The 27,074-nt window shown below is 41.0% G+C and overlaps 2 protein-coding genes across 2 annotated transcripts; one reads left to right on the top strand and one right to left on the bottom strand.

Moving 5' to 3' along the window:
- The first annotated feature begins 12,016 nt into the window (after positions 1 to 12,016).
- Positions 12,017 to 17,753, top strand: LOC136426588 (uncharacterized). The gene is made up of 10 exons (XM_066415259.1): positions 12,017 to 13,060; positions 13,179 to 13,385; positions 13,826 to 13,955; positions 14,151 to 14,285; positions 14,586 to 14,785; positions 15,218 to 15,852; positions 16,235 to 16,329; positions 16,530 to 16,573; positions 16,971 to 17,371; positions 17,666 to 17,753. The coding sequence occupies exons 1-6, from the start codon at positions 12,443 to 12,445 to the stop codon at positions 15,404 to 15,406; spliced, it is 1,479 nt and encodes a 492-aa protein (XP_066271356.1). The 5' UTR covers positions 12,017 to 12,442; the 3' UTR covers positions 15,407 to 15,852; positions 16,235 to 16,329; positions 16,530 to 16,573; positions 16,971 to 17,371; positions 17,666 to 17,753.
- A 923-nt stretch (positions 17,754 to 18,676) lies between these two features.
- LOC136426492 (cation channel sperm-associated protein 2-like) lies at positions 18,677 to 26,561 on the bottom strand (the record flags this gene model as incomplete). Its single annotated transcript, XM_066415156.1, has 11 exons — positions 18,677 to 18,808; positions 19,333 to 19,485; positions 19,719 to 19,795; positions 19,989 to 20,033; positions 20,541 to 20,627; positions 21,027 to 21,068; positions 22,033 to 22,144; positions 22,843 to 23,015; positions 24,270 to 24,394; positions 24,805 to 24,969; positions 26,391 to 26,561. Coding segments are annotated over 11 exons (1,182 nt in total), but the record flags the coding sequence as incomplete, so codon positions are not given.
- Positions 26,562 to 27,074: the final 513 nt, after the last annotated feature.

Here is a 27,074-nt window from a genome sequence, read left to right as displayed (position 1 = left end):
TGATGGGCACTCCCCAGACGAGGAAGCAACGTCCTCAAATAGGACGGAAGAGGACGAATCGTCCACGGACGAAGCTTCTGCAGCAGACGCCAGGCGCCGTTATTACGTAAACACAGCTGACAAAAGCCCAGGTAACAACTGTTTTAACCCTATTCAGACCGGGATTTTTAAAAATTCATCGGGGGGGGGGGGCTTTTGAGTCCCACCCCTTCCGCCCCCGTAACGCCTAAACTACTTATCGCATCACAACCAAATTTTCAGAGGATGAAGCATAGGTGAAATACATGTAATATAACAACTTTGGTTTGCATAAACAATGAGAAATATTTGTAATACGTAACTTGAAAAGGTTAACCTCAGTTGGAACAAATCATCACGCTCTCAGACTAACCATGGCATTACTTCTTCTATCTATGCGTCTTGATTGCTGAAGACTGCGGCCTCACCGCTCGCCAGGGCTATGTACCGATGTATGGGCAAGCAAAGCCTGGCCGTACCGCCCTCACTGCGCCCGGTGGCAGGCAAACCAGCGGGCCGCCGCACCCACCCCCCTTCAGCCATCAATCTTCAAACGGCGGCGAAGACCACGTTTACGAGAACACCCCAGACGAGGGAGCAGCGTCCTCGCACAGGAACGTAGAGGCCGATTCGTCCTCTGATAACGTCTGTACAGGAGACGTGAGGCGCCATGTCTACTTACATCAAAAGGCGGACAAAAGCAAAGGTAACAACTATTTTTATGCCAATGCGAAGCTGGGGTGTTACACTATTCTCCAAGCAGAGGTTTCGGTCGAATAGGTTAGGAGTTTCTGGAATTTTTAACGTATCTCTCCTTTCGAGAGAGACGTTAAAAACCCCGGGCACTCCTTCCCTACTCGACCGAAACCTCTGCTTGGAGAATAGTGTAACACCGCAGTATGGCTACACCGGCTGTCCAATGTAGATTCAGATATAAGAACCTTTTTTTCCTATCACCTCGAAACAACCCGATGAAGCTATTCACAGTACTTTTGGATCTTCATGCATTTAGCCTCAAGCCGTGCTTTCTGTGACGCCATCTACACAAACCGCCATTGCATCGCCACTACAGTCGCCATAGTTGCCCTGGTCTCCGCGCAGGTCTTTATGATGGTGTTTATCGACGCACGGCTCAACAAACAGGACGCTAGGCTTCAAAATGTGGATGAGGTAAATGATTAAAATCAAATACGTTGATGAAGGTTAGACATCCAGGCAATAAGATACGCCAAAAATAGTTACTCAAACAACTGGATAAAATTTCGAAACAGTCAGACGTTTCAGACAGCATCCGCTATCTTTCACCAGTGACTTAAGAAGAATCTGGTAGAACTAGGTTTTATACCAAAACTCTGAGTAGATATGTTAATGATGTTCATAGATATATAAATTGTCTTTACCTCCTTAATATATCTATTCAGAGTTTTGGTATAAAACCTTGTTCTACCAGATCCTTCTTTAATCACTGACGAAAGATAGCAGATGCTGTCTGAAACCTCTGTTTCGAAACTTTATCCAGCTGCTTGAGTGACTATTTTTGGCGGATTAATAATCATCCCTTAGAGCTAGTCTCTACCAGACTATTTACGCCGGTTATAGAAAGAATAGTTGCCAGGCCTTCGCTTGCAGGATGGCAGATTGGACCCTCTCTCAGTAGCCTTACATACAATTCACTCTATTTAGCTTATTTCTGCTATTTACCCAGCCATCCGCGGGGTCTAGCCTGGTAGAGGCTACCTTAGAGCCAGACCCATGTTCCGTGCTTTAAACTGCTTCACGCTAGCCAGCCATCACCAGCCAATCACGTCGCCGCCTTCCGTCAAAAGGCAACGTGATTGGCTCTTCAGCAACAGGAGGGGGCGTGTCTCATTGGCTAATGGAACGTCTCTGCGCAAATCTGTAGAATTGTGAATATAAACGATCTGTTCTACAAGGTCGACGAGGTAAGTGATCTGCATCACAGATATTGCCAATGATACGATACATTTTTCTCACAACTTGCTTTAGTGAGCAAAAGCCAATTTATGTTATAGAGAACTAGTAATAAAATTGGCTATAAAGCTCTACTGTTTAGCACACACTTTAAAATCAGTGGCAAAACATTGACTCATAGCTGCCAATCATTTTAAGAGACTTCTTGCAATCTTTATTGACACAACAAAAGTACAGCGACTTTTGTAAGGTCTACTACATCTATACATACATAGACTGAATGATGTTAAGACGAGGCCCATGTATTTACTTTAAGTAAGACCAAAGCCTAGCAGAAAAAAGGAAAAGCTTTCGTTGATTATCATCTACACAAAGAATCGTTTCCTTGCCTACTCATAGAGATATCAACTTCTTGATAAATATTATATCTAAAAATTTAATAAATTATATAATGATAATAAATAATATTTAATGAATGATATTGTGATGATAAATAATAATAATAAATCATTATATATAAATATCTGATAAATATTATTTAGATATATTTGAATTACTTACACCTACTAAAGAGTGTAAGTAATTTTAAGTAAGATTACTATAAGTAATTTTAAATGATTTGTGTAAAGTCTTGATGGTGAAAACCTAGCGCAATATGTAGAGGGCACAATTCAGCCTTTGGCTGCAATGCCTTTTTTTATGAATAAACCATTTTGATTGATCGATTGATTGATTGATTGATTAATTGATAGATTACCAGACCACCGTACCAAGCCTCCTCTCCTGACATAAGTTTATCACTCACTTTGATTTTTAGCGAGTGAACATCTCCGTGGCCGTCGCAATGATTAAAAACTTGGGCGTCTTGGAGCAGCGTCTCCACGAGATGAAGTCAGGCAAGTTGTGTGTATCTATCTATTGTTTAGTTGATGTGCATGTTTCCATGTATTCAATTATCGTGGATCCACGGTATATGTTTTTCTTTCGTTCTGGTGTTTTGTTATGTACTTACATGTATATAAAGCCGAAGGGTTATATCGGCTTAGCAGATACAGATATGTTGGTAGGAGTTGGTCCTCTGTATGTAAAAATGCAATTAGATTTTTGTTGTTGTTGAGGAGGGCGTAGGCTGACATGAAGCTGTCTCTATAAAGATATACAGTCAATTCATTGATACTGTATATGCTATTGTTACATATAAATTGCACAGCCTATGCCCAATCACTTGCACTGATATGACATTTATCATAGTCCGTGTCAACTGATCTCAAAGAGACCTAGGCGTTCAGAAGACTGAATGCATGTATGCATGCTACGGTGCTCAGTGCTCCCCTGGCTTTGCTAGGGTCACATTTCCAACACGGGGCCCGGCCGGGCAGCTTCTGGGAACGAGAACTATGATATAAAAGACAACACACAAAACTTTTTAAAAATCATTCCTTGCTATACGTTATGTATATTCTTGATGTGTATATTCTTGACATATCTTTTATTCTTTGTTTTCTCAAACAGCCCAGTCGGGCCCCGGCTTGGAAATGAATGAATGAATATATGAATGAATGATTTCATTTGCACAACAATTGCAACAGTGACAATGTATGGCAATGTACAGATAACATCATTAACAATCCAAGTGTATTTTTGGACAATTCTAATTACTACTTTATTATCTCAAAGATAATCTACAGTGATAACTAAACGGAACAATTCTAGATATCAAATTGCATAATTCTAGGCTACTTTGCGACTTAACGTGTGACCCTAGCATTTGTTTACTGCAGGTTTATCTGTTGGACCACGCGGGTTACCTGGACAAGCTGGCCCGAAGGGAACGGCTGGGTCCCCTGGAAAGGATGGGCCACCTGGGCCAGTGGGCCCCCTTGGGATGGCTGGTCCGGTCGGGCCAGTGGGCATTTCCGGGCCGATCGGGCCAGTGGGCCCTCCCGGAGAAGCTGGGCCACCTGGGCCGAAAGGAACAGCTGGATCCCCAGGAAAAGACGGGTCACCTGGGCCAGTGGGCCCCGCTGGGCCGATCGGGCCAGTTGCTTCTCCCGGAAAAACTGGGCCACCTGGACCGATCGGGCCAGCGGGCCCTCCCGGGAAGACTGGGCGTCCTGGGCCCCGTGGGCCAGTGGGATCTCCCGGGGAGGATGGGCCACCTGGGCCCCGTGGGCCAAGGGGATCTCCTGGGAAGACTGGCCCGCCCGCGCGAAAGGAAAACCCATGGCTGCACGGTGGGCACTGAGTTGGGCTACCCTGGTTAAACATGAGGGAAACAAAGGGTTAGTCACAAGGCACTTATCACGACTTTCCTCACTCCATCTAGTTGTAGAAATGTATTGTTCGCTGTGTATGGCACTGTTGAAATAAGTTATGAAAAACTTGAGTGCAGTGCCATGTCGTCCTTGCCTGTCCAACAACGACGTAAAAAGGGTTAGGCGTAGAGGAACAGATTTTGACACGTTAGTCAGATCGTTTTCCTTTAGTTGTTTCGATACAGATCACTGAATTCCACAAGCTTACGACTGATTTTCCGACTACCACTAAGTCCGACTACATGTAAAAGTCAACTCGGGCTTTTACAAAACGTACACAAATTGGTTGTGATAAATTTCCAATCCACTGCGCTGGTGGTCTTCATATAAGGCTTCTTCTTTCATGAAAAGAGTCGTATTTACACAAGAAATACACAGGTTTTGCACGGCTTTTAACCTCGTTTTGCACGAAAATAGATGGGAAGTTACTCAAGGTCTGTGCTACTATATTGACGGTCCTCAAGGAGGAGATTATATCGCGTAGTTCTTCTGTAACTTCAAACTCTTAAACGTAAAGGAGGGCAGACCTTAGGTCTTCAAATGAAGCCTCCTTTGGCTAGGATGAGGACGTAGTGTGTAACCATTATGGTACTAATGCTGATCTTGGAGAAAGTATTGACATCGCAAAGTACCACCAATGGCGAAAAGTACATAAATGATTAAAGAAATAAAGATGCTTCATTGGTCTGACCGATTCCTTTCTAATGAGAAAATATTAGCAAAGTACCACCAGTGGCGAAATGTTCTTACATAAATGATTGAAGAAACGAACCTGATCTGTTGGTCGGATGTTGTCACTTTCATTATTCGTTAAAACAGAAGACAATTTCAGTTCCGAGGGAAGTTGCCAGGGGGCAAACATTTTATCAAGCAGAAATCAGACAAGATAATTTTGCAAATGTCGAACACAAAAACGTGACACTGAAGCTCTAAACAATACTAAGGAGCTCAAAATTGTCATTTTTCTAACTACGAAATATCAATTTTATGCATCAATCTATAGCGTCATAAGTGTTGTCATTCACAAAACAACCAATATATATGGCATCAAAAAATTTAGATCAAAACTTACGGTACGCTTTTGTAAGATGCCGTGTCAGACATGGTGGGCCAGTATGACCTGATGAAGAGTAGGTCGAAATTCTTCTCTTCTGACACATCGAAAAAAGCTGCCAGGGTCTCCAAGTAAGCAATAGGCCATATTCCAATTAACGGAATAATAGGTACCGCTGGGGGCAATACGGCCTAATGTTATTGCTTACCCCCTGCGTTACATAGAGTTCTCCGTTTTCGGAATACATCATGTATGGCCTGTAGGTCCTCCTTTATCATGCCAAGGTTTCATTAGCTTTTCGCAGAAGAAATGAATGAAGTTCAGAAGACATCATTGTTTTACATCATAGAATATGTTTTTCCAACCCAAAGATTGGAGTCAACGTTCACCAATGAAAATAGCTAAAACTTTTTACAGATGAACTTTCATGCCAGGTTTCATATCCAAAAATACATAAATACATACATACATTAATGTTTGAAAGTTGTTGTTGATTGTATAGGCTGTTAGCCCAGGGCAATCTTGAAGTGCTTAAAAACAGCACTTATATCATAAGCGCACGTGTGCCCTTTAAACGTTATTTTATGTTTGCACCTCACAATTCAAAGCTTAAATTGACAGCTTTTCCAAGAATTTGGCAGAAATTGGTCTATGAAAAGCAAAGTTCTTAAAAACATGGAACCAATATTTTTCTGAACACGTCATAACTCACGTGCCCGCAAAAGGGCAAAACATCATCAGACTGATTATGGTATTATTTGTCAGATTTATTCGTCTTAGCTGGTAAAGACTGCGCATTCACTGTACAGCGCTCAATGTCTGGGCAAGCAAAACCCGTTCGTACCGCCCCTGCGGGGCCTGGCGGCGGCCAAACTAGCAGGCCGCCCCGCCAACACCCTTCTGTCCGCCAGGGTGATATAAGCGACTATGTAGATTACACTTATGAAAATTGGGACGAGGAGGTCGCCGAGTTAGAGGCGTCTTCACACGCGTACGAAGAAGCCGCGTCCCCTTCGCCAGGAGTCAACCTATGTCAAGCAACGGACACGTCCACGGGTAAGGACGCAATTTCTGGGTTCTAGTGTTCGATTCTTGGGGTTTGTGCTGAAGACTTCAGCGTCGAATCGAGTGAGTTAAAGGCAACCAAAGCAATATCAGGACCCTAGAAATGGAAACAAAAAAAATGCTGAAATCGTTATGGCAGTGACATTTACTTAAATTGGTTAGCACGTCTGTGTAATAACGTCATACTTTGAGCAAAATCGTACCGTAAGATGATCCCATTAGTTTCGCGAGCCTACAAAATCTCCGGCCACGATTTTCAGTGAGTTCTCACATCACAACAACGTCGTATTTCTGCATCATGGACGTTGCTACACATTGTGATAGTATTGTTTGAACTAATCATGTATAGATATGACTAGATAACTTGACTTTCAAAATCCAGTGTTCGGCCCCTAATAGTGCTTGGGTGTCCTTTAACCTTCACCAACGGATAACTTCACAGGTAAGACCGCATAAAGTTCATTTGTTGGTTCTAGCATACACCTTTTGTGTTATGTGGTTAATATGTGGAAAACTTAAGACGTCGACTTAACCTACGCCAAACAACGGACACGTCCACAGATAAGGCCGCACTAATTCAATTTCCTGTTTCTAGAATTGTGTATTTGCCTAATGGAGTTTGTATGGAATATATCAGCGTCGAATCAACGTACACCAATAATCTGTGTAAGGTAAGTCCGGACCCTCACAAATATAGTTTCTTGGTTGTGGTATTCGCATGTCTGGGTCGGCGACGAGGACTTCCACATGTACCAATGGCGTTATCTTCACAAGTGACACGTCCACAGGTAAGGCCGCCCAATCTTAATTTCTTGGTTCTAGTAATCGCATGTTTAGGTTTGTGTGGAAGACCTTAGCGCCGTCACAATTTACGGACACATTAACAGGCAAGAGACATTCCTCGTAAGATAGAGTTACGACAACAACCCGAGGTTGTTCGTAAGACAGTCGTGAGAGAGTGTTTTTGTTGTATGAAATTTCACTGTCCTTCAGTTTGACGAAAAATATGTACTAGCACCAGACTAATTCAATTATCAGTTCTTGTATTCGAAAAGATCTTATGTGTCCCACAATTAGGTACCAATATTTAAAAGATTTTAAAGTTATTTCACGTTTGCAGTACAAGGATGGAATGGGGGCCTACCATTGAATGTTTTTATTCATTTTGCCCGCCCACTCCATTATTTTCTGGAAAACTACGAGAATCAAGGCAACAATGGTACGGTCCAATGATTGATTCATTTTGTTGCGTGGTTCTCCATTAGAAGCTATACACTTAGCTACAATATTAATCTCCGCGGCTGGCGTTTCAATATATGTACAGTTGATTAATAAGTTTATATGTTGTTTTCTGATTTGTCGGCTGAAAAATGTTGCAGAAAACGAGAGAATGATCAAAGCACGGGAACAATAAGAAAACAGAAGGGCTTCTTAGGGAGGCCAGAGCGTATTTTTGCAACTAAAAAAGCAAGACGATTATCTTTCTTTTGGGAAGGGTATGTAACTTTGATAGAAATGAATAGTGTGATAAACAATTCATTAAAAGCAGAATATTATCAGCATGATATATGGGAAAACGATATAATGTAATAAAGAGTTACTTGATAACATATCAATGACGACGGCATGTGATAAACTCGACAGCGATGGATGTACTGTGTATTTTGAGCGCACTTGTAAGTTATAATTATCTAAAATTTGTTCGTAGACACCGTGCATCCTGTAGGACTGAGCGGCCTCCGTGCTTTCTGTGATTTCATCCGCACCTACCGTCTTTACTTCGCTGCTACCCTCGCAGTTGTGATCCTGATTACCGTGCAAGTCGTTCTGATGCTGTATATCGATGCTCAGTTCAACAAACACAAAGAGGTAAATGATGATGTCTACAAATCATATTACAACATCGTATCAAAGTCACAGCTGGTGTCTAGCAAATGAAGACTAGCTATAGAAATGTTTTGCACTTGTATCATATAGTCAACTAGCGGATTTTGTTTCCTTTGGCCTTTTGATCATTCCACAGGACCACAGCCAAGCTTTCGTCTGCCTTTTTTAAATTTCCGTTGTTTGACTTTTGCCATTTTTTGCTGTTTAGCAAGTCAACATCACTGTCGACGCCTTGAAACGCAACTTGAACAACGTCTTGGAGCAGCGTCGTCACGAGAAGATCATGAAAGAAGGTAAATTTGATCGGATTGAAGCTTTCTCTGTTTTATGAAGAGATAAACACAACTAAGCTATTATTACGTAGAAAATCTTCACAATATATGCCCAATCATTTGAAATTATGCAACATAAACATGTATCTAATGCAATTTCGTGTCTTCTGACTTCAAAGACTTTTTCAGATAACGACATTTTGACATACTCCAACAGGTCTACAAACTGCACTGAATGTGCGCTCACCTTAAATATGCATGACGTAAGCGTAGATTGATTTTCTGGCAATAACAACGAAGGATGTTTTGTGCCTGATCATAACATTCGCCACAGAATCTGATGCGGCATGCCAGGATGTCACATTCTTCAAAATTAATGTGGCATCTGGATGAGGAGTTCTTCATATTTTTTACTTTCTTTGTGCTTGTACAGTTGGCCACAGACAGCTTGTATCTTACAGGATTTAAGTTGATCCTTGAATATTCCAGATTCCCTTACTGCTGGCCGGGGGGTGTTGGAGAACCGAACGTGTCGCATCGGGCCACCAGGACCACCCGGTCAAGGCTGGCCGAAGGGAACGGCTGGATCCCCAGGAAAAGATGGGTCACCTGGGCCAGTGGGCCCTTCCGGGAAGATTGGGCCACCCGGGCCGATCGGGCCAGTGGCTTCTCCCGTGGAGACTGGCCGACCTGGGCCGATCGGGCCAGTTGGCCCTCCCGGTGAAACTGGACCGATCGGGCCAGTTGGTTCTCCCGGGGAAACTGGACCGATCGGTCCAGCGGGCCCTCCCGGGGAAACTGGACCGATCAGTTACAGCGGGCCCTCCCGTAGAAACTGGGCTATTGGTCCAGCTGGCCCTCCCGGTGAAACTGGACCGATCGGGCCAGTAGGCCCTCCCGGAAAGACTGGGTCACCTGGGCCAAGGGGCTATCCTGGGAAGCCTGTCCCGCCTGGGGTTCGGCGTATAGAAGGCGGCTATCTTGCGGGTCACTGAAAGTCACGGCCTATAAGTAAAGGGAGGAAAGACCATACGTCTTCAGATGAAGCAACCTTTACCAGGATTATAATGTTGTGTGTAACAATGTCTTGTACATGTGACTCGCGTAGTGCTACGGTCACATTTTCAAACCGGCCTCCTGTCGGGCAGTTTTTGGAAACGAAAAGTATGATATCAAAGACAGAAAAAACACACAAAACATCAAAAACTTATCCATAATAAGATAATAATCTGTATACATCTACAGATATAAACTTTTATTTTTCGTTCCCGAAAGCAGCCCGGCGCGGCTGGGCCCGGTGGAAATGTGAGCGTCGCACTACGCAGGTCACACGACATTGTAACCATCATGGCACTTATGCCAATCTTGAAGAAAAGATTATAATCACGAAGCAAGCCCTGTAGTACTCTCTAAGCAGAAGTTGTTGGGGGACAATTGTGAACTTCTTATCATATGCCCCGTTTTTTTGTCAGCTCTCCTCACCAGTGGCTGACAGGAAATGGGGCTATGCTAAGAAGGTCACAATTGTCCCCCAACAATTTCTGCTTAGAGAGTACTACAGGGCTTGCAACAACCTCTGCTTGGAGAGTGCCTTGTAGCGATATAGCACCTATGGCGAAACGCACCTTACATAAATGATTTAAGAAATGTTTGAATATGAAATGCTAGACAGTTCGATTTCCTTATTTGGTTTTAATTTCACAACACTAAATTTTACAAACGCAAGGCTGCAATTCTGACGTTCGATTTCCTTATTTGGGTTTTAATTTCACAAAACACTAAATTTTATAAACGCAAGGCTGCAGTTCCGACGAATGTTGTTATGGGGCGCGGGACAACATTCGGTTGTCAAACACAGAGGTCATGAACTATCCTGGATACCAATGCAGTAAGGGAGTACTATAGCCCGATAAAATAACAAGGCTGGCACCCAGGATGAACTAAAGCGAGGAACAATTGGCAAAAAAATAAACATGTATGTGACACAATACATGCATCTGTACTGTAGCCCCGTCGTGGCATTGTAAGTAAAAGCTACAACACAGCTGATTATAAAGATTGTCCGGGAAAAATGGGTCAAGACATAAATGATCGATGAAGTGAGAAGTCTTTGATCATTTGAAACAAGCCAATAAAGGTGTAAATAATATAGGGACCTGTACTGTAGCCCCGCCGTGGCATTGTATTATATATACAGTAAAAGCTATCATATATAAAGTAAACACATTTGATTGTAAAGACAGTGTCCGGGAAAAATGGATCAAGACATAAGTGACAGATGAAGTGAGAGTTCCTTGACCGTTTGAAACAAGCCAATAAAGGTGTGTAAAATGATATAGGAACGCTACATGTATTTCTTTAATTGCCTGCTACATTTCCTTCCCATGTAAATGTTCGTCTGTTTCCAGGGACTATACTGCATAGATCCTCGACTCTAATGCCCATATGTCTCCAGGAAATTTTGACCAAAACACCATCTAAGGATATATATGATCTTTAGATATGTAAGTTATTGTCAAAATACGTGGCCCTGAGAGCCTACGTTATATGAAAGGGAGGACTGTTATCAATAGAGTAAGGATATCTGATACCTGTACGTGTAAAGATGAACATTTCATTTTGAAATCGTCCTTATAAAATATCACGAGAATGCATATTTTTCTGATTTATCCATTTAGAAAACAGTTGTTCGATCACCAGTAGACCTGATCAAAGAGAGGTAATAAATGATACATTTTCGTTTTTTTTTTCGAGAAGCGCAGGACTCACACAGTAGATGAAAGACGGTCTGCACACTTGCGGACACCAACCTTTGAATTGAGTGTTTGCAGTCGCTATGACAACGTCGACCCTCGACTTCCGGGTCAACATATCTGATACTTCTGTTTGTTGACTGTCTCTCGACTGTAGAATAAACTATTCCCCCTAACGTCTACTAGCAAGCACAATACCGATTATCTTTATCTTTAAGTCAAAGAGTGTGCGGCGATTGAAAACGTTCGGATGTTTCCGTTTGAAAAAAAAATGCTCAAGTGGTAGCTATGATTTCAAATCAGGGAGGGGGGCATAGAAAGACCATTCAACTCGTCAACTACAACAGGTGTCTGGTCACCATGCTGTGCACCGAGCCTTGGTACCATACCGGTCGGCAGGCAAAGAGCTATGTGCGGCCTGCCCCTGGCACTTTTGCCGAGCTGTTTTCATAATGATCGGCTCTCAGAAAAAGGCCCGCAGGGCGCGTGAAACAACACTTTGCCTCTGCCGGGCCACAAACCTTAAGGAGGGTCTGCATGGGGGATCCCGACAACGTTTTACGCTGAATTCAGACCAAACTCCTACGTCTTACGCTAAAATCATGATCAAGGAAGGCAATTCCTTAAAATGTCGTCGTCTACGAAAACACCTACGTAATGGGGTCAAAGGCATCAGGTAACCAATTGCAAACAATACCCTTGTCCCCATGACTCACCTATTGCACTACCGCGCAAACTCAAGAAAGTGAAAGCATTTCTTTGTGGGTCTGTCCGACTCGCATGAGGACTTTCTCCACCAAATTTTGCCCGTTTGAGGCGAACTGCTGGCCGACACGGACGACAACAGCAAGAAATCGGTTTCTAGAAAGCCCAGGGGCAGTTTGGGCCTGGCATCGACTGCGGAATTCCGGAAGTGTACCTGGCGTTGCGCGGGAAGAAGTGGTGACGACAGGCCAAAACCAACCGCCAAGTTGTGACAACCTGTTGGACCTTAAACATTTCGTTTCCAAAAAACTAACCATCCGAGATTTGAACCCTTGCTGCGAACTGAGTTTGGAGTCACTTAGGAGAGGTGAGATCGAGTAAGAAAACTTCAACTGTCCTAAACAAGCAGCTAACAAGCGGCGGGTCAACAACAACAAAAAGATGGCGTCCAAAAATGGAGACCAAAGTCCGACTAAGGACCCCAACGATACATCGTCGCCTGTTTCAGAGGCCGACTCTGGCCTGGGATCATTGGCTGCACAAGACGTAGAGAATTTGGAAGAAGAACCTCTGACCTTGGCTGTAGAGCCAGTATCAGACAATGGTGGCTCCCAGTCCATGCTCCAGGAGTCATACGACCAGGAACTGTGGCGTTTGGAAGGCAAAAAGGCGTCAAAATTAACAATCAAAGGGATCTATGAACGCAGTATTAGTGTAAGCGAGTCTACATTTGAAATCAGCACTCCAGGAACTGTCAGTGATGACGTCAGGTCTGGATACGAAGACGAAGCTGCAGTTCGTGCCGCAGAAGGACGCACTTTAACTTACAGCGACAGGCAAGAAGTTCCCTCAGATATTTGGAAAAACCTGAGGAGCAAGGGCGAGGGAAAGACTCACGAAGTCGGCAAAGTTTACTCCGCTTTGGCTGACCATCTTCGGGGGGTCGAGAAAGCTGAAGACTGCTACCTTTTACCCATCGAGAACGGACTTCTTATCTCACCAAAGGAGATTACCACGTTCACCGACAATACACCGGGGTCAATCGTCCGTGTGGAACAGGTATGTTTACTGTGTCTAGGCTCTATACGTGCCAGTAATTTAACAGGAACGTAAGGATTAAGTACATTGTGGGGCAAAACAAGAAATGCAGATAAACATCTTATTTGTATCCATCTAGGAGCCTAGGAGGGGGGTCTTCATGACCATGGAAACTGCAGTGTCCAAAGACAGGGACATCGCCTACAGACCCGGACAACAGGCAGAGGGGGGTAACTTTCTGGTCCTAACTGAGGTAGGAGACGGAATTGAAGCCATCGTTTACAAGGCCATGGATGTTCGTACCGGTGATAAGTTTGCAGTGAAGAAGATGGAGATCAGCGAACGGGTAATAATAGTTGTATAGATATCATTAACAAATTCCTTGATTCACATACATACATGTACTAATTGCTCTTTGTACCGCTTTCTTCAGATTTAAGCTTTAAGTGTTAATTTTACCATGAAGTGGTCTTATCTTAGCGTATAGGTGTATAACAGCCAAGTGTCGTTAAGGTTAGCCAATTCAGTGTCCAATCGTTAAAACACTGAGTATATGTATAAAACTGAATATTGTTATGAAAAACTGGACATTTTCATTCATACATGTACATATATATCGTGTTCGTTTTGTATTATCAGATTGGTTAAACAGACTATCATCTATCTCCACACATGCAGGGTTTGGACATCAGGAAGCCATTATGGGTTGGTCATTGAAGTCAATTGTTCTGACTTTATGCAATATAATTGTATGAAGGGTGCATGGTGACAGTAGATGTGTTTCAGATGCGGGAATGGAAGGACCCCCTTTCAGGCTTCCTGAAGTTGCCAGGCTGTGAGCAGACATGCAGGGCGTATGGAGTCATCGTAGATGAAGCAGATAACTGTGTGTACTTTCTGATGGAGCTGCTAGAAGGTAAAGGCCATAGGGCCTGAATTTTGTTCCGTCAAAGTTCTGCATTCGACGTATTGTCAAGAATGGTGACTGAACAAGTGGTTATACAAATGAAAAAAAAATGAATTTGAAAGGCTGATAACAAAGATATCTGCTGTCAAAGTTTTACTTGCTTCTTTCTATTGAAGTTCATGATGCAATTGCTTTTGTTGACAGGGAAGACGCTGATGGCTCTCCTAGGAGACCAAACTGTACCCATAGGCATACCCTTTGCTGTGGACTACACAATTCACATCCTGGAAGGCCTGAAGTACATCCACAGCAAAGGGATGGTCCACGCAGACATAAATGGTAAGTACATCATCATCATCTGTCATACTATAAAAGCTGGAGCACAAATAAACTAACAAAGTGCACGATTGAATGCTTTCACTATGTCATTTCGTACTGTAATTCAGTTTTAAAAGTCTCAATGTGTGCATAGTGTAACTGGCATATGCTGCTGTATAGCTGGCATCCATACACATGTACATATACCACTGTCTTCAAAGCACATTCCTTACTCATTCCATGTCCATCAATATTTCTAAAAACACAATTATCGACGTCTGATTACATGCATTGCATGATTGCTGATATTTATAATTTCAGGGAGGAACATCATGATTGTTGGCCCGAATGCCATCATAGTTGACACAACGGGGGCCAGGGAGGCCAGCTCTCCTAGATCTCTAGGCTATGTATGGGATGTAAAAAATGCAATCAACCTCCTGAACAATATGCTGCGTAATGACGACAGTGAGTCAAGTCAACCCCCTTGGGAAGCTTCAGATAAAGATCGGAAAAAGTTTGTGAGTGTTAACTGTAATTGTTCTGGTAATTGAACTACAGTTCTATTATTCCTGCACATACAGGCCTAAATTACAGAATCAAAATGCTCTGTTTAAAACTGACATATTTTTCTGTTTTAACTAGCCACCCAAGGCCATATATTTCTTTTGGCTTAGGAAACACTAATCTTATTTCTTGGCTTAATCTTTTTTCTGATTTTTTATTTAAAAAATACAAAAACATAAAAACAAACTCAAGCCATGCACCATTCAAATTAGATTCCATTAATTATGATTATTCTTTCAATAATCACTGACATTTATCCAAACTCCGCCTTAACGTGTACATATTATCTTATTTATTTGTGCCACACAGGAAGAATATTTCCCAGTTAGCCTTAAAGACCTAGTAGGTAACTGATGAAATAATTGTTACATTTCTTAACTTTTTAGGACAAAGGGACAATTGACAAGCTGCAGTGTCTATTAAAGAATAAGTCACAATATCTAGTACCCTTGTCAACAACGAGCAATAAATTTGGGAAACTTCTGCAGGACCTACAGGAAATCTCAAAGGAGCTGGAAGGTAGGGCCCTCATTTATCATTTACAAATATTATGTACACTATACCTTTATCTTTAGTTTTCCATGTGACTTGCACTTTCTTTTTTCCTCTTCTTGTAAAGTTTATAAGTTGTTACGGCAATGGAAATCTTTACTGACAGAAAAAGTACAACAACCCTCGTAAGATTTACCATAAATTTTCATGCAAACAAGTGGCTGTAAATTGATCGACCTACAGACATGATTAATTAAAACGGTTGCTTTTAGTTTATCATCATAATTTTTATCTACATTTTTGTCCACTAGTTCTGAGGTGTAAACCTTTTCTTTGTATTTACTTATTTGTACGCAGGGATTAATGTCTCCTAGACTGTATCTCGTTAGAAAATGCAGGCCTTAAAGTTATGGAAGTAACTTAGCACTTTTATTTTCTCCAACTATAGATTTGAGGCCGCCTTCTGACAGTCCAGGTTCATTGGAAGATGGTGCTACATTGACCACAATGTCCCAGTCAACTGCAACAGGTAGTCTTCATCAGTCCTTTCTATGGGGTATAGCTCATAGTATTCGACTAAAAGTGAAATAATTAGTCAGGAGATGTATTCGTGGAAAGGCTGACATGTGCCTGGCCTTAAACTCGCCTTTAAAATTATTCTCGAGGGTAGTAAGTCTGGTAGAGAATATGTAAGAAGCATTAATCACTGTGACAGTTGATACATTTTTCTTTCTTGGGGATTTAGACAAATCTGGAGCTACAGTAGACATCGTATAGATCATGAAAGAAACATTGCTGAATATAATATTATGTCAACAGAAGATCGTCCATAGTTCTAGTAAATCAGACCAAACCAAGGCAAGTCAAACATGTACAATCATTTGTATCTATAACATGTTTTTGACCTGCAGGGAAAGAGGCATCAGTGGAGGAGGTAGCAAAAGAGATAACTGAAGAACTGGAAAAAAGGAGGAACTGGAGGGCAGAAAAGGAAAAGTCCAAAAAAGTATGTTATCAACTGCTCTTGACTGTTCACAGACTTCAATAGCCATTTGTAGACAATACCTTCTGTTGCTTCTTTTCCCTCAAAACTTGTTGTTACACAGTCAATGTACAGGCAAAAATGTATAAATTTTAGAGACCTGCCAACTTCAGGCAAGCAAGAAGAGCTGAAAATTGATAACTGAATGTTCGAATATGTTTCAGGGCTTGATGGCGTCACAGGAGAAGCAAAAGGAACATGAAGACCAGTAAATTACTTTCTTTTTCTTTTTCTAATCAAGGGTCAGGGTGTAGCATCACTTTCTTTATTAACACTTTCTGTAGGTTGATACGTAGTTCAGTAGACTGACGTCTTCAAAATTCGATGATAAAATGTATGTAAAAATAATGTGACTTAAGTCTATTGTAATTTAAATGGTGTATTATTCTCCATTGTAATTTGAAGTGATCTCTAATTTCTACCTTTTGAGTAACTGTGTGTCTACCTTCTTATCTGATTTCCTGCCCTCAGCTCTCCATCTACTGACAGTTTTCTTATTTCTATCCCTTCATCAGGCTGTAATTTGGCTTGTAGCATACATAATGTATCAACATGCTTTCAATAAGGTGATCTAAAAGCCTTAAAACATGTTTTTTGCTGCCCAGAGTGGCAGAGCTCCAGGAGTCAACAAAGCAGTTATCTTGCCAGGTAAGAATCATGGGGGAAGGGGAGAAAGGTGTACGTTTGTATGTTTTGCTGTCTTTATTTGTACGTACGTAACAGCACAATCAGATAAAAACACGCACTGAGGGCACAGACCTTTGACACTAAATGTAAAGAAAACAGTAAACATTCTAGCATGAAACCTTCAACCCCTTCAAGTGCCAACTACAGAGAGGACTTTTCTTATATAGAAGTGCAGTTTGCTGCTAGAAATAACATGTTTCCAGTATAACAATTATAGGATGCCTTGAACTGGGGTTTATGACTTAACTAAAATTGATATTCTCGACAGGCTGAGGAGATGGCAAATCAGGAACTGAGAGCAAAGCTGGAAGCTTCCAAGGTTAGTTAATCTTCTCTATTGTGTACCTGAACATGCATTCAGGTACAAGTATATACAGATACTGGAAGAGAGTTTTAGGTTTGCCCTAAGGCACTATCATCATCATCATCATTGCTACCTTTCAGAATGTGCTGACACAATCAGTGTGCCATGTTATCAAATGCCATAATTCACTAAAGCTTATCTAGCATGTTGATAGATACACTGAAAACCGCAGTGTACGTTGATCCAAGCACTAAAAAAATCAGCAAAATCCAAATATTGACATCTGTTTTATCAACATTTCAATCTCAGGCTGAAGCTAGGAGGGAGAGGGAAATGCGAGAGAAAGCAGAACATGAAGCAAAGTTGTATAAGGATCTGTATGAGAAAGCTCTCAAGGTGGGTTGATCCAATTTGCTGATGATGCTGTTACAGTTACATGGTGCCATTTGCTTATAGTGTATGGTAGAGTTTGTGACATGGTGTGTTACTATAATCATTGCCATGTATCTGAAACAAAGAGGCAAGTAGAACAGTCTTAAGCTGGCTCCAGGGGATCAAACCCGGGCCCGCCAGTGCACAGCCCACGCACGCTAACCACTAGGCTAAAAGGTCCGGACCAGTTAGACTGATCTGTTAGTGGCCTTTGAATCCCACTGTTACACTATCAACAAATTAATATTGAGAGCAAGAAAGATGTGTAACTTCTGTTCAGCAAGTTTTCAATTCTTCACCAGGCCAAGACGATGAAGGGGCAGGAGACAGAGGACACGGATGAAAAAGCTGAGGAATGAACTGAAAGGAGCTGTCACAGCCTCCAAGAACCCAGCAGAGAGAGAACTGCTGGGAGCATCACTAAATCAGGCTATTGAAGTATTACAGCCAAATTAAATGTGGTTTAGCGTATCATGTATAATATTGTACAAATAGCGTACAATATAACTAAGTCTGAGATGAGTTTAAGAAACCTTAAAAGAAAAGATTTTCAACTTGTGGGTGTAAATATTATTATCTGTTACAATCATTATACAAAGGAATTAAATCTTTTAAAGACAAGAGAATAAATAATTCCATGTAAAATTGTACTACAAATTATGAAATTATATACTCAGTCCTTCAAAAGGATGTGGAGAAAGGAGTACTTTTATTACAATGTCATTTTTTTTACTTTCACTGCCAGTTTACACTTGTCAAATGAACATTTATACAAGCCTTTACAGCCGTTTACTAATAACATAATGTACACAGCTCTAAGTCCGTCACGATAATGGAAGACTTTTACAAGATGTGATATAAAACACATTCCAACTTACTTATGTTGTATTGATGCAAATTGAAGGATTAAAGAGATGTGTATTACATTATGAAAGTCTTTAAAAAATGTTAGTGCCAATTGCCTGGCTTTCCTGCACACCAGTCAGAATTAGGAATCATAGATCTGCAAAAGTGCCAGGGCTGAAAGAAACAGCAAAAACAAAAACAATATCAAAATGTATTAAAAGAAGTGACTGAAGTGTTAGTCTAAGAATACTTGGTGTTCAGCAACATAATATTATGTTTAGATTCACAACAGAATCCAGAGGCAAAAGTGACAAAAAAAATCACATACAAGAAACACTTAGAGATAGGTCTTTCAATGAGATTTTGTTAGATGAGGCAAATTAAAGTATTCCCAGTGGACAGTTGAACGCACATGCAAGACCGTAATTGAGACAAAGTTTTTCTTAGGAAAACACATCTTACTAGCCTAACGAAAACAATAACTGTTAGATAAAGCAACAGTTACAACATTCCCAGTGGAACGCATTAAAACACACACACACACTAAACCGTTAAACTCACAGACAAGACCATTGAAACATTTTTTTTTTTTTTCAGAGGAAGACACATCTTTTTAGTAAAACGTAACTGTTAGATGAAGCATCAGCTACTTTACAACATGGAACACATAAAACACAGCACAAGACAGTCAAACTCACAGGCCAGGCGGTGCAACTCCATACGTTCCTCCAGGTTGTCCTGTAGCCTCTCCATGAGTCTGTAGTACTTGAACAGGGTGTCCCTCGGCCAGACTGTTTCATGGATGGTATCAGACAGGACGGTCATATTCTCCTGTACAATTCTGTCCCAGTCTGACAATTAACACAACATGCATTAGTAAACTGACATCATTCTAAACTCTAAGCCTGAGGCTTCATGAGTCTGAAGTACTTAAACAGGGTGTCCCTTGGCCAGACTGTCTCATGGATGGCCTCCGACAGGATTGTTATATTGTCTAAACAATCCTGTCTCAGTCTGGAAAAAACACAGCAAACATTTCTGCATTTATAGTACTAGTAGCCAAAACTGACTTCAGGTTTTTTACCTGCGTCAGCTCTCTCAGCCTCTAACAGGTGGTCGCTGATGTTCCGCTGGATGCTCGCCGCATCTTGGTCCAGGAAACTTCCAGAGATAAAACATAAGGAATTTTGAATAAGATGTCAAGATGTTATGATATTATCAATACTATGAAGACAATGATTGACACAACAAAAGTATGGGAGTTCTCACTGGTAATAATGTCTTACGTCAAGTAAATAACATTGTATATCATGTATCAACATGCAGGGTTTCTCTACTGAAATTTATCCCTCACCTGACCGCACTCTTGGAAGGCTTGCCAGTCTCCTCTAAGCGAGCGCTGAAGGAAAAAAATAAATTTGATGCACATTAGAAATGGCAAAAGGCTCACAAATTTCAAAGTTAACAATTCTACCTTGCATGAAATTGTTTAGAAAACGAAACATAAATTGGGTTCATGTTCAAGGTACAAAGAAAATGACAATTTTTTATGCACATTAGAAATGGTACAGATTATGAGAAAGTAAACAATTTCATCTGCCATGATTTTTTTCAGAAAATGAAACATGAATAGTATTCAAGGGACAGAGGTAAGTTTCTTAAAGTATTTTCTGTCAAAAAACTTTTGTCAAGTTTTGATGCACAAGAAGTTGTATACTAAAAGGTACACAAATATGAGAAAGTATTCTACCTTGCAGAAATTTTATACAAAATGAAATACAATGGGGTTCATGTTCAAGTGACAGAAGAAAGTTTCTCAAACATTTTTAAAGGATAATACACGGAAGTAAGTTTTTTTATCTATTTTTCTGTCTGGATAATAAAGTGTTCCTTAAAAGAGACTTACTTGAGAAATGACCCTGGAGGTGGCACCATATCTTGGATGACTGTCGTCTCCAAAACCTCTTCAGTACTTTTAGCCCCCTGTGCTCCACTGGAAACAGATTTTAGTTCACAACAGATATACAAACTGTAAATTTGTGATTCATTGTTTAGCTTCGAAGGCACAATCCTCTTTGACAAGGGGTGTAATCCAAAGCACAAGTCAGAATAGTAACCATAAAAAAACATTTAGCTATCTACCAGGCATAAATTGTGACCATAGCTTGTCCAGGATTATATCAAAACCAGAAACTGCAGTGCAGTGGAAAGTTGCCAGGGGTCAATAATCTACTAAATTAAATTTCTTCGCAATTGTTTTACGCTGTTCACAAACAAACAATCAATACAAAGACACACGAAAACATATTCTTTGTGGAGGTAAAAGGTATATTCCCCATACTCTGATATCTAAGAGAGATAAAACATTGAAGTAAAAATCAGAAAAGCCAACCTCTCTTCCTGTCCACTGATCAGGCTCTGTCGGCTCTCACGTCTGGAATAAATGGAAGGAAATGTTTCAAAATCATTAACTTTGATTACTAGTACTGCTCATCATTGATTATCTATCAATAAATTGATCATTATATTACTTCCATATCATATACTACAGGCCCATTGATCCAAATGAAAAAAGGGAAAAATGAATGAATGGTTGAGTGAGTAAGTGAGTGAGTGTGTACATGTACATGTGTTTGTGTGAGCGAATAAAAGAATCAATCAATGCTTCATTGTGTAGAAGTTGAAATGTACAGGGACAGAACACCTAATCTCTCTATCTCTCTAGATGAACTGATAGACACTTGAAAGTAATCAAGTTTATAACATAACATTCTAACATATCAATTGGAGTGTCCAAATCGTGCCTTCAAAAATGCTAAGATTAGTGTTGGATTGTGTCTATTAAGTACAAGTTGCATTGTTGCATGTTGGTGGGGTCGTGTGGCGCAACGGCAAAGCGTTCGACTCGGAACCAAGAGGTTCCGAGTTCGAATCCTGTCATGTCACCAATCTTGTGCCCTTGGGAAAGGCACTCTACACGACTTTCCTCACTCCACCCAGGTGTAAATGGGTACCTGACTTCGGTTGTATTGAGGTCACCTGGTGGCGCCGAATGGCAGCCGCCCAGACCCTTGCGACAGTTCCACAAAATGCAAGTGTGGAACTGTCACAAGGGTCAGTTCCACAAAATGCAAGTGTGGAACTGTCGCAAGGGTCAGTTCCACAAAATGCAAGTGTGGAACTGTCGCAAGGGTCCACAATTCCACAAAATGCAAGTGTGGATAAGATATTATAGAAGAAGAAGAACTATTATATATGTTGTGTATTGTGTGAAACCTGTAAAACCCTGCATCAATTCAGTGCTAATAGGCTGCAATTGCGGGAAATTTCAGACCAATAAATAAAACCATTACTATGCTATCAACATACTCATGATTATATCTAACAGTACTACTCACCTGTTAGAGAGCTCGTGCTTGAGTTTCTCCTCCATCTCGGCCACCTGGATGGCTCGCTCGTACTGCTGAACCTCCACCACAAGGTCGTTACGGATGTTCTGGAAGTTGTTCACTGGAGATAACAACGAAAAAAAAGACCAAGACAATGAAAATCAATATGAGACCTGTACATATCTGTAGTTACTGTTGTAAACGTAACACCTTAAAATGTTTGGTGTAGAATACAATACACCCACAATATGCGTGTATGGCATTAAAGTAAGTTACTTCAGGAATATAAATAGATTTCCAAACATACATCTTTTTGCTTTTGCTTCTACATCTAGTACAAATACATTGAATTTATAATTAATAATTAATAATTATCATATTCCTGAAGTAACTTACTTTAATTTCTACTCTAATTGTGCCTCATCAAGTATACATGATATGCCAATATTCCTGACATTTGACCAAAATACAATCATTAGAGCATTTGTAGCACCCGATGGCCAAAAGTATCACGCAAAATGTGTTACCATTTCATCAAATACGTCGATGAAGATTAGACATCCAGGTAATAAGATATGCCAAAAAAGCAATTACTCAAACAACTGGATATGATTTTGGAAATGGTCAGACGTTTCAAGTAGCATCCACTACTTTTCGTCAGTGACTGTGAGCAAGATCAGATCTTGCTCACAGTCACTGACGAAAAGTAGTGGATGCTACTTGAAACGTTTGACCGTTTCCAAAATCATATCCAGTTGTTTGAGTAATTGCTTTTTTGGCGCATTTCATCAAATATTATGAGAATGAAACTTGACTGACCCATGATGCCGACAAAGATGTTACGGAAGATGAAGGACCCAATGAAGATCCAGAGAATGACGTAGAACCCAGACAGGATGGGGTTGGCCACTTTCACCAGGTCCATCAGCAGCTCGTGCCAGTGGTCCAGGGTGAACAGCTGGATCAAGGTGATGAAGGCATTCTGGATCGAACTGGGATTTAATAAAAGGAAAACATGTAGATGTAAAGAAGATGTTTGATCCTGAAGAAGGCGACAGTGGTCATTGAAAATTTCATCTGTGAATACCTTTAGTGTTAGAAGAAAGTTCAGCATTGTATCATTTTGTAAAGAAGTTGTGTTGATGATGATCCATGTGGACCAAGGGAATGAACGCATTCTGGATAGAACTGGGTTTTAATAAAAGGAAAACATGTAGATGTAAAGAAGATGTTTGATCTTGAAGAAGGCGACAGTGGTCATTGAAAATTTCATCTGTGAATACCTTAGTGTTAGAAGAAAGTTAAGCATTGTATCATTTTGTTAAGAAGTTGACAATGTGTTGATGATGATCCATGTGTACCAAGGTGATGAACGCATTTTGGATGGAACTGGAATTTAAAGAATAGAATAGATAAATGTGTTGATGAAGATCTAGAGAATGACGTAGAACACATTCTGGTAGAACTGGGGTTTAAGAAGAGTTCAACCTTAAGCACACTGAAGTAGCTAGCCGTCTGGCACCCAATTCCCTATTGGTTACAGAGTTAGGCAGCAGGGAGAAGGTTAAGATGATGTAAACAGGATGTAAAAAGGGAACAGAATGTAAAGAAGGAACAGGTATTAATGATGTTGATAATGATCCATGTGGATCAATCTAATTAACATGTCCTAGATCGAACTGGAATCTAAAGAAGAGAACAGGTAAGGTTCTTGAGGAATTAGATTGCAAATAAAATGTAATACAATGCTTTGATAATGGATGAGATTGGGGTACTGTAAAATGTGCATCACCTGAATTAGGGGTGGATACCGGTTCAGCTTGATAAGGTCCAAGTCCAGGTTTAGGTCCAGAGATTTAGGTTCAGGTCCGGACCTGAACCTGATCCTGTCTAGTTGACATGTTTTGTTTTACTAAACCAATATTAAGCATAGTGAATTAAGACTGACATGCATGACTGTAAAACTAAAAGTTTCTTGGTGAGAAGACTTTTAAGGCAAACCAGTATTTAACATTTGAATGTTGCACTTATTTTACATTGTATATGCCTTTTCTTCTCAAAGGGAGACTCAAAACACTTTTCATCAAACAAAATAAAAAAATATATTTGTACTTCAATGTTCAGTTTTTTTTGGACTCAGGTTTCTGGCTTTCAGTTTTTTTGGACTCGGTTCTTGGATGTTATACAGGTCCGAATCAGGTCCAGTGAACCAGTATCCACCCCTAACCTGAATGTACATGTCTCACCTAAAGCTCTGCTGATACTCGAGGACCATCCCCTCCGCCTTGGTGTAGTTCTCAAAGAAGATGATGCCCATGATGGCGAAGATGTACATGAAGGTCAAGAGCAGCAGCAGGATGAAGGTCATGGACTGGGCAGAACAGAGGTCAGAAACATTCAAGGTCAAATTTACCCCAAGAAATATAATAAAAGTGTTTTTTTTGTTGTGTTACATTTGCCTTCTTTTAAATTTGTTTTCAATATTTGTTTATCTCTTTCAAATTGCTTGGGTCAAGGCTACGTAAATGTGTCCCAAACTTGTAAAAATGGATTGAATGCAAGGGGTAAGTTCAAAAGGGATACAAAATGTTGCTTGCTTAAAGTGTAATTTGTTTGAGCACCTATTCTTCATTTAGAGTAAAAATTTATGCGAGTAAAAGGGAATTAGTTTCTACTGGTATTAACTCGTAACGGTGCAAGTCTTCTTGAAATAATGTGCATGGCTCCTATTTCATGTGCCCAAACTTGCACATGTAAGTGGTATTTCGAGCCCTGCCCTACCTGAAATGCCTTGGTGATGGCCAGGGCGATGAGGCGAACTTGGCGGAAGCGGGAAACCATCTTCAGCGATCGCAGCACGCGGAAGATTCGCATCTGCTTGGCGATGACGGCGAGACCGCCCGTCCCAACGTCCCCCGTCATGTTCATGATCTCTGGGATCACAGACTAGAGAGGGTGAAGAGAATTTAAAAAAAAAAGGCATTTGAACGCAGCCAGCTAAAGATTGCTGTAAATGTAGAAATGTTTGGGGTGGATTCATGTTTGCTGTTTTTGCGGTGAGCTCTTCACCGCGAACTTCAAACCACTTAAAGCCAATTCCATTGTGTGACTGCAGCACTGCTGTTGTTTCAAACATGAACGCAAAACCACCACGAACATTGCATTTTCCCCCTAATGTGAAGTTAAATCTCAGCGAGCATTTCTACATTTATCTGATTCACTCACACTGGGAATAACCCTTCTTTTCAATAGGTGTGGTGGGATTTCTTTCGTGCTCAAGGTATTTCCATTGAAACGTCCTATCCGGTATCCGAGGGACGTCCCTAACCAAATCAAGGTACTCATTTTTAACTGAGTGAAGTGAGGAAATGAGTGAAGTGCCTTTCCCAAGGCACTTCACAACGGGTACAACGGGTACATGTCTGGGGGTTTGAACCCATGACCTCTAGCTGGGTCTTGGGTGTAACATTGTGCCATTATGCCACTGCAACACCACATAGACATGCATGTTTCAACTAACCTTGGCGTCATCTGGAGTAATGGATAGAACATTCCACTGTCAAACAAGGGGACCCGAGTTCGAACCCGGCCTGCCCCCAGACATGTCTGAACATGCGCCCCGATGTTGTGCCCTTGGGAAAGGCACTTAATTAACACGACTTTCCTCACTTCACTCAGGTGTAAATGAGTACCTCGCTCATTTAGGGTTAGGGACGTCCCTCGGATAGGACGTTAAATGGAGGTCCCGTGTTTGGGGAGAGCCACACCCCGCGCACGTAAAAGAACCCACCACACCTTTCGAAATAGAGTAGGGGCATGCCCCGGTGTGAGTGGTTCAAACCTTACAGTCTGGTCTGGGTTGACATCTTGTAAAGGTGATAGTCACCTGTTATGTCAATCCTTCCACAAATGTAAGGCTACACCAAGTAATTTTTATGGATGACGTCCTTTGGAGACCCTAAATCTAATGCGAGAGCGCGAAAAAAAAACAAGAAGGGCAGAAAAAACAAGATGCCTAGATTTGAAATATAATAGTCGACGACACACGTTAGGACACAAATTGAATGAGAGAACACAGTGTAACAACTAATAATTCTTTTATTCATCATGAAAACAGCCAGAATTTGAATAAATCAGTTGAAGTTGAACAGTAGTTGTTGTCCTGTCCTGTTTCTTTCCATTTCCCATTGATTTTGCAGGCCTGCAGAAACATAGTATATTAAAAAGGAACTCTTTGGTCATAGTTACAGGAAGCAGAATTTCTTGTTTTTTTTCTGGAAACAGACCAAAATCAATGCGCGCGCGGACGTCATCCATAAAAATTACTTGGTGTAGCCTAAATCTGAATAAATAAATAAATAAATAACCTGCAGGGTGACGATGAAGTCAAAAACGTTCCAGCCACTGTTCCAGAAGGGGAAGAAATCGTCCAACCACTTCAGGATGATCTCCAGCATGTACATAATGAGGGAGCAGTAGTCAAAGATCTTGATGCATGCGTTCAGGGTGGCATAGTCGTCATTCTGTCCAACCTCTGGAAAAAAAATGAAATGTTAATGACGTCTTTTTAATTGTTTTCAAATGGCTTATATAACCTCTATCCCGTAACCTGTAACGTTACATGATGAGGGAGCAGTAGTCAAAGATCTTAACGCATGCGTTCAGGATGGCATAGTCTTCATTCTGCCCAACCTCTGGGAAAAAAATACAAAATGTTTGATAGAATTTTCGTCTTTGCACTTGTTTACAAATAGCTTAGTCAGAAAAAGGGCATTTAGGGTAATCTTCAACATATTCATTCATAGATGAGGGCAGTAGTCAAAGATTTTAACGCATGCGTTCAGGATGGCATAGTCTTCATTCTGTCCAACCTCTGGGAAAAAAAATACAAAATGTTTGATAAAATTTTCGTCTTTGCAATTGTTTACAAATAGCTTAGTCAGAAAAAGGCATTTAGGGTAATCTTCAACATGTACATTCATAGCATCTGATGAAGTCAAAGATCTTAATGCATGCGTTCAGAATGGCATAGTCTTCATTCTGTCCAACCT

The sequence above is a fragment of the Branchiostoma lanceolatum genome, chromosome 2 (assembly GCF_035083965.1).
Source record: "Branchiostoma lanceolatum isolate klBraLanc5 chromosome 2, klBraLanc5.hap2, whole genome shotgun sequence".
Lineage (NCBI taxonomy): Eukaryota > Metazoa > Chordata > Leptocardii > Amphioxiformes > Branchiostomatidae > Branchiostoma > Branchiostoma lanceolatum.
The sequence above is the reverse complement of the archived record's forward strand: the minus strand, read 5'-3'. Positions and strand labels throughout refer to the sequence as shown.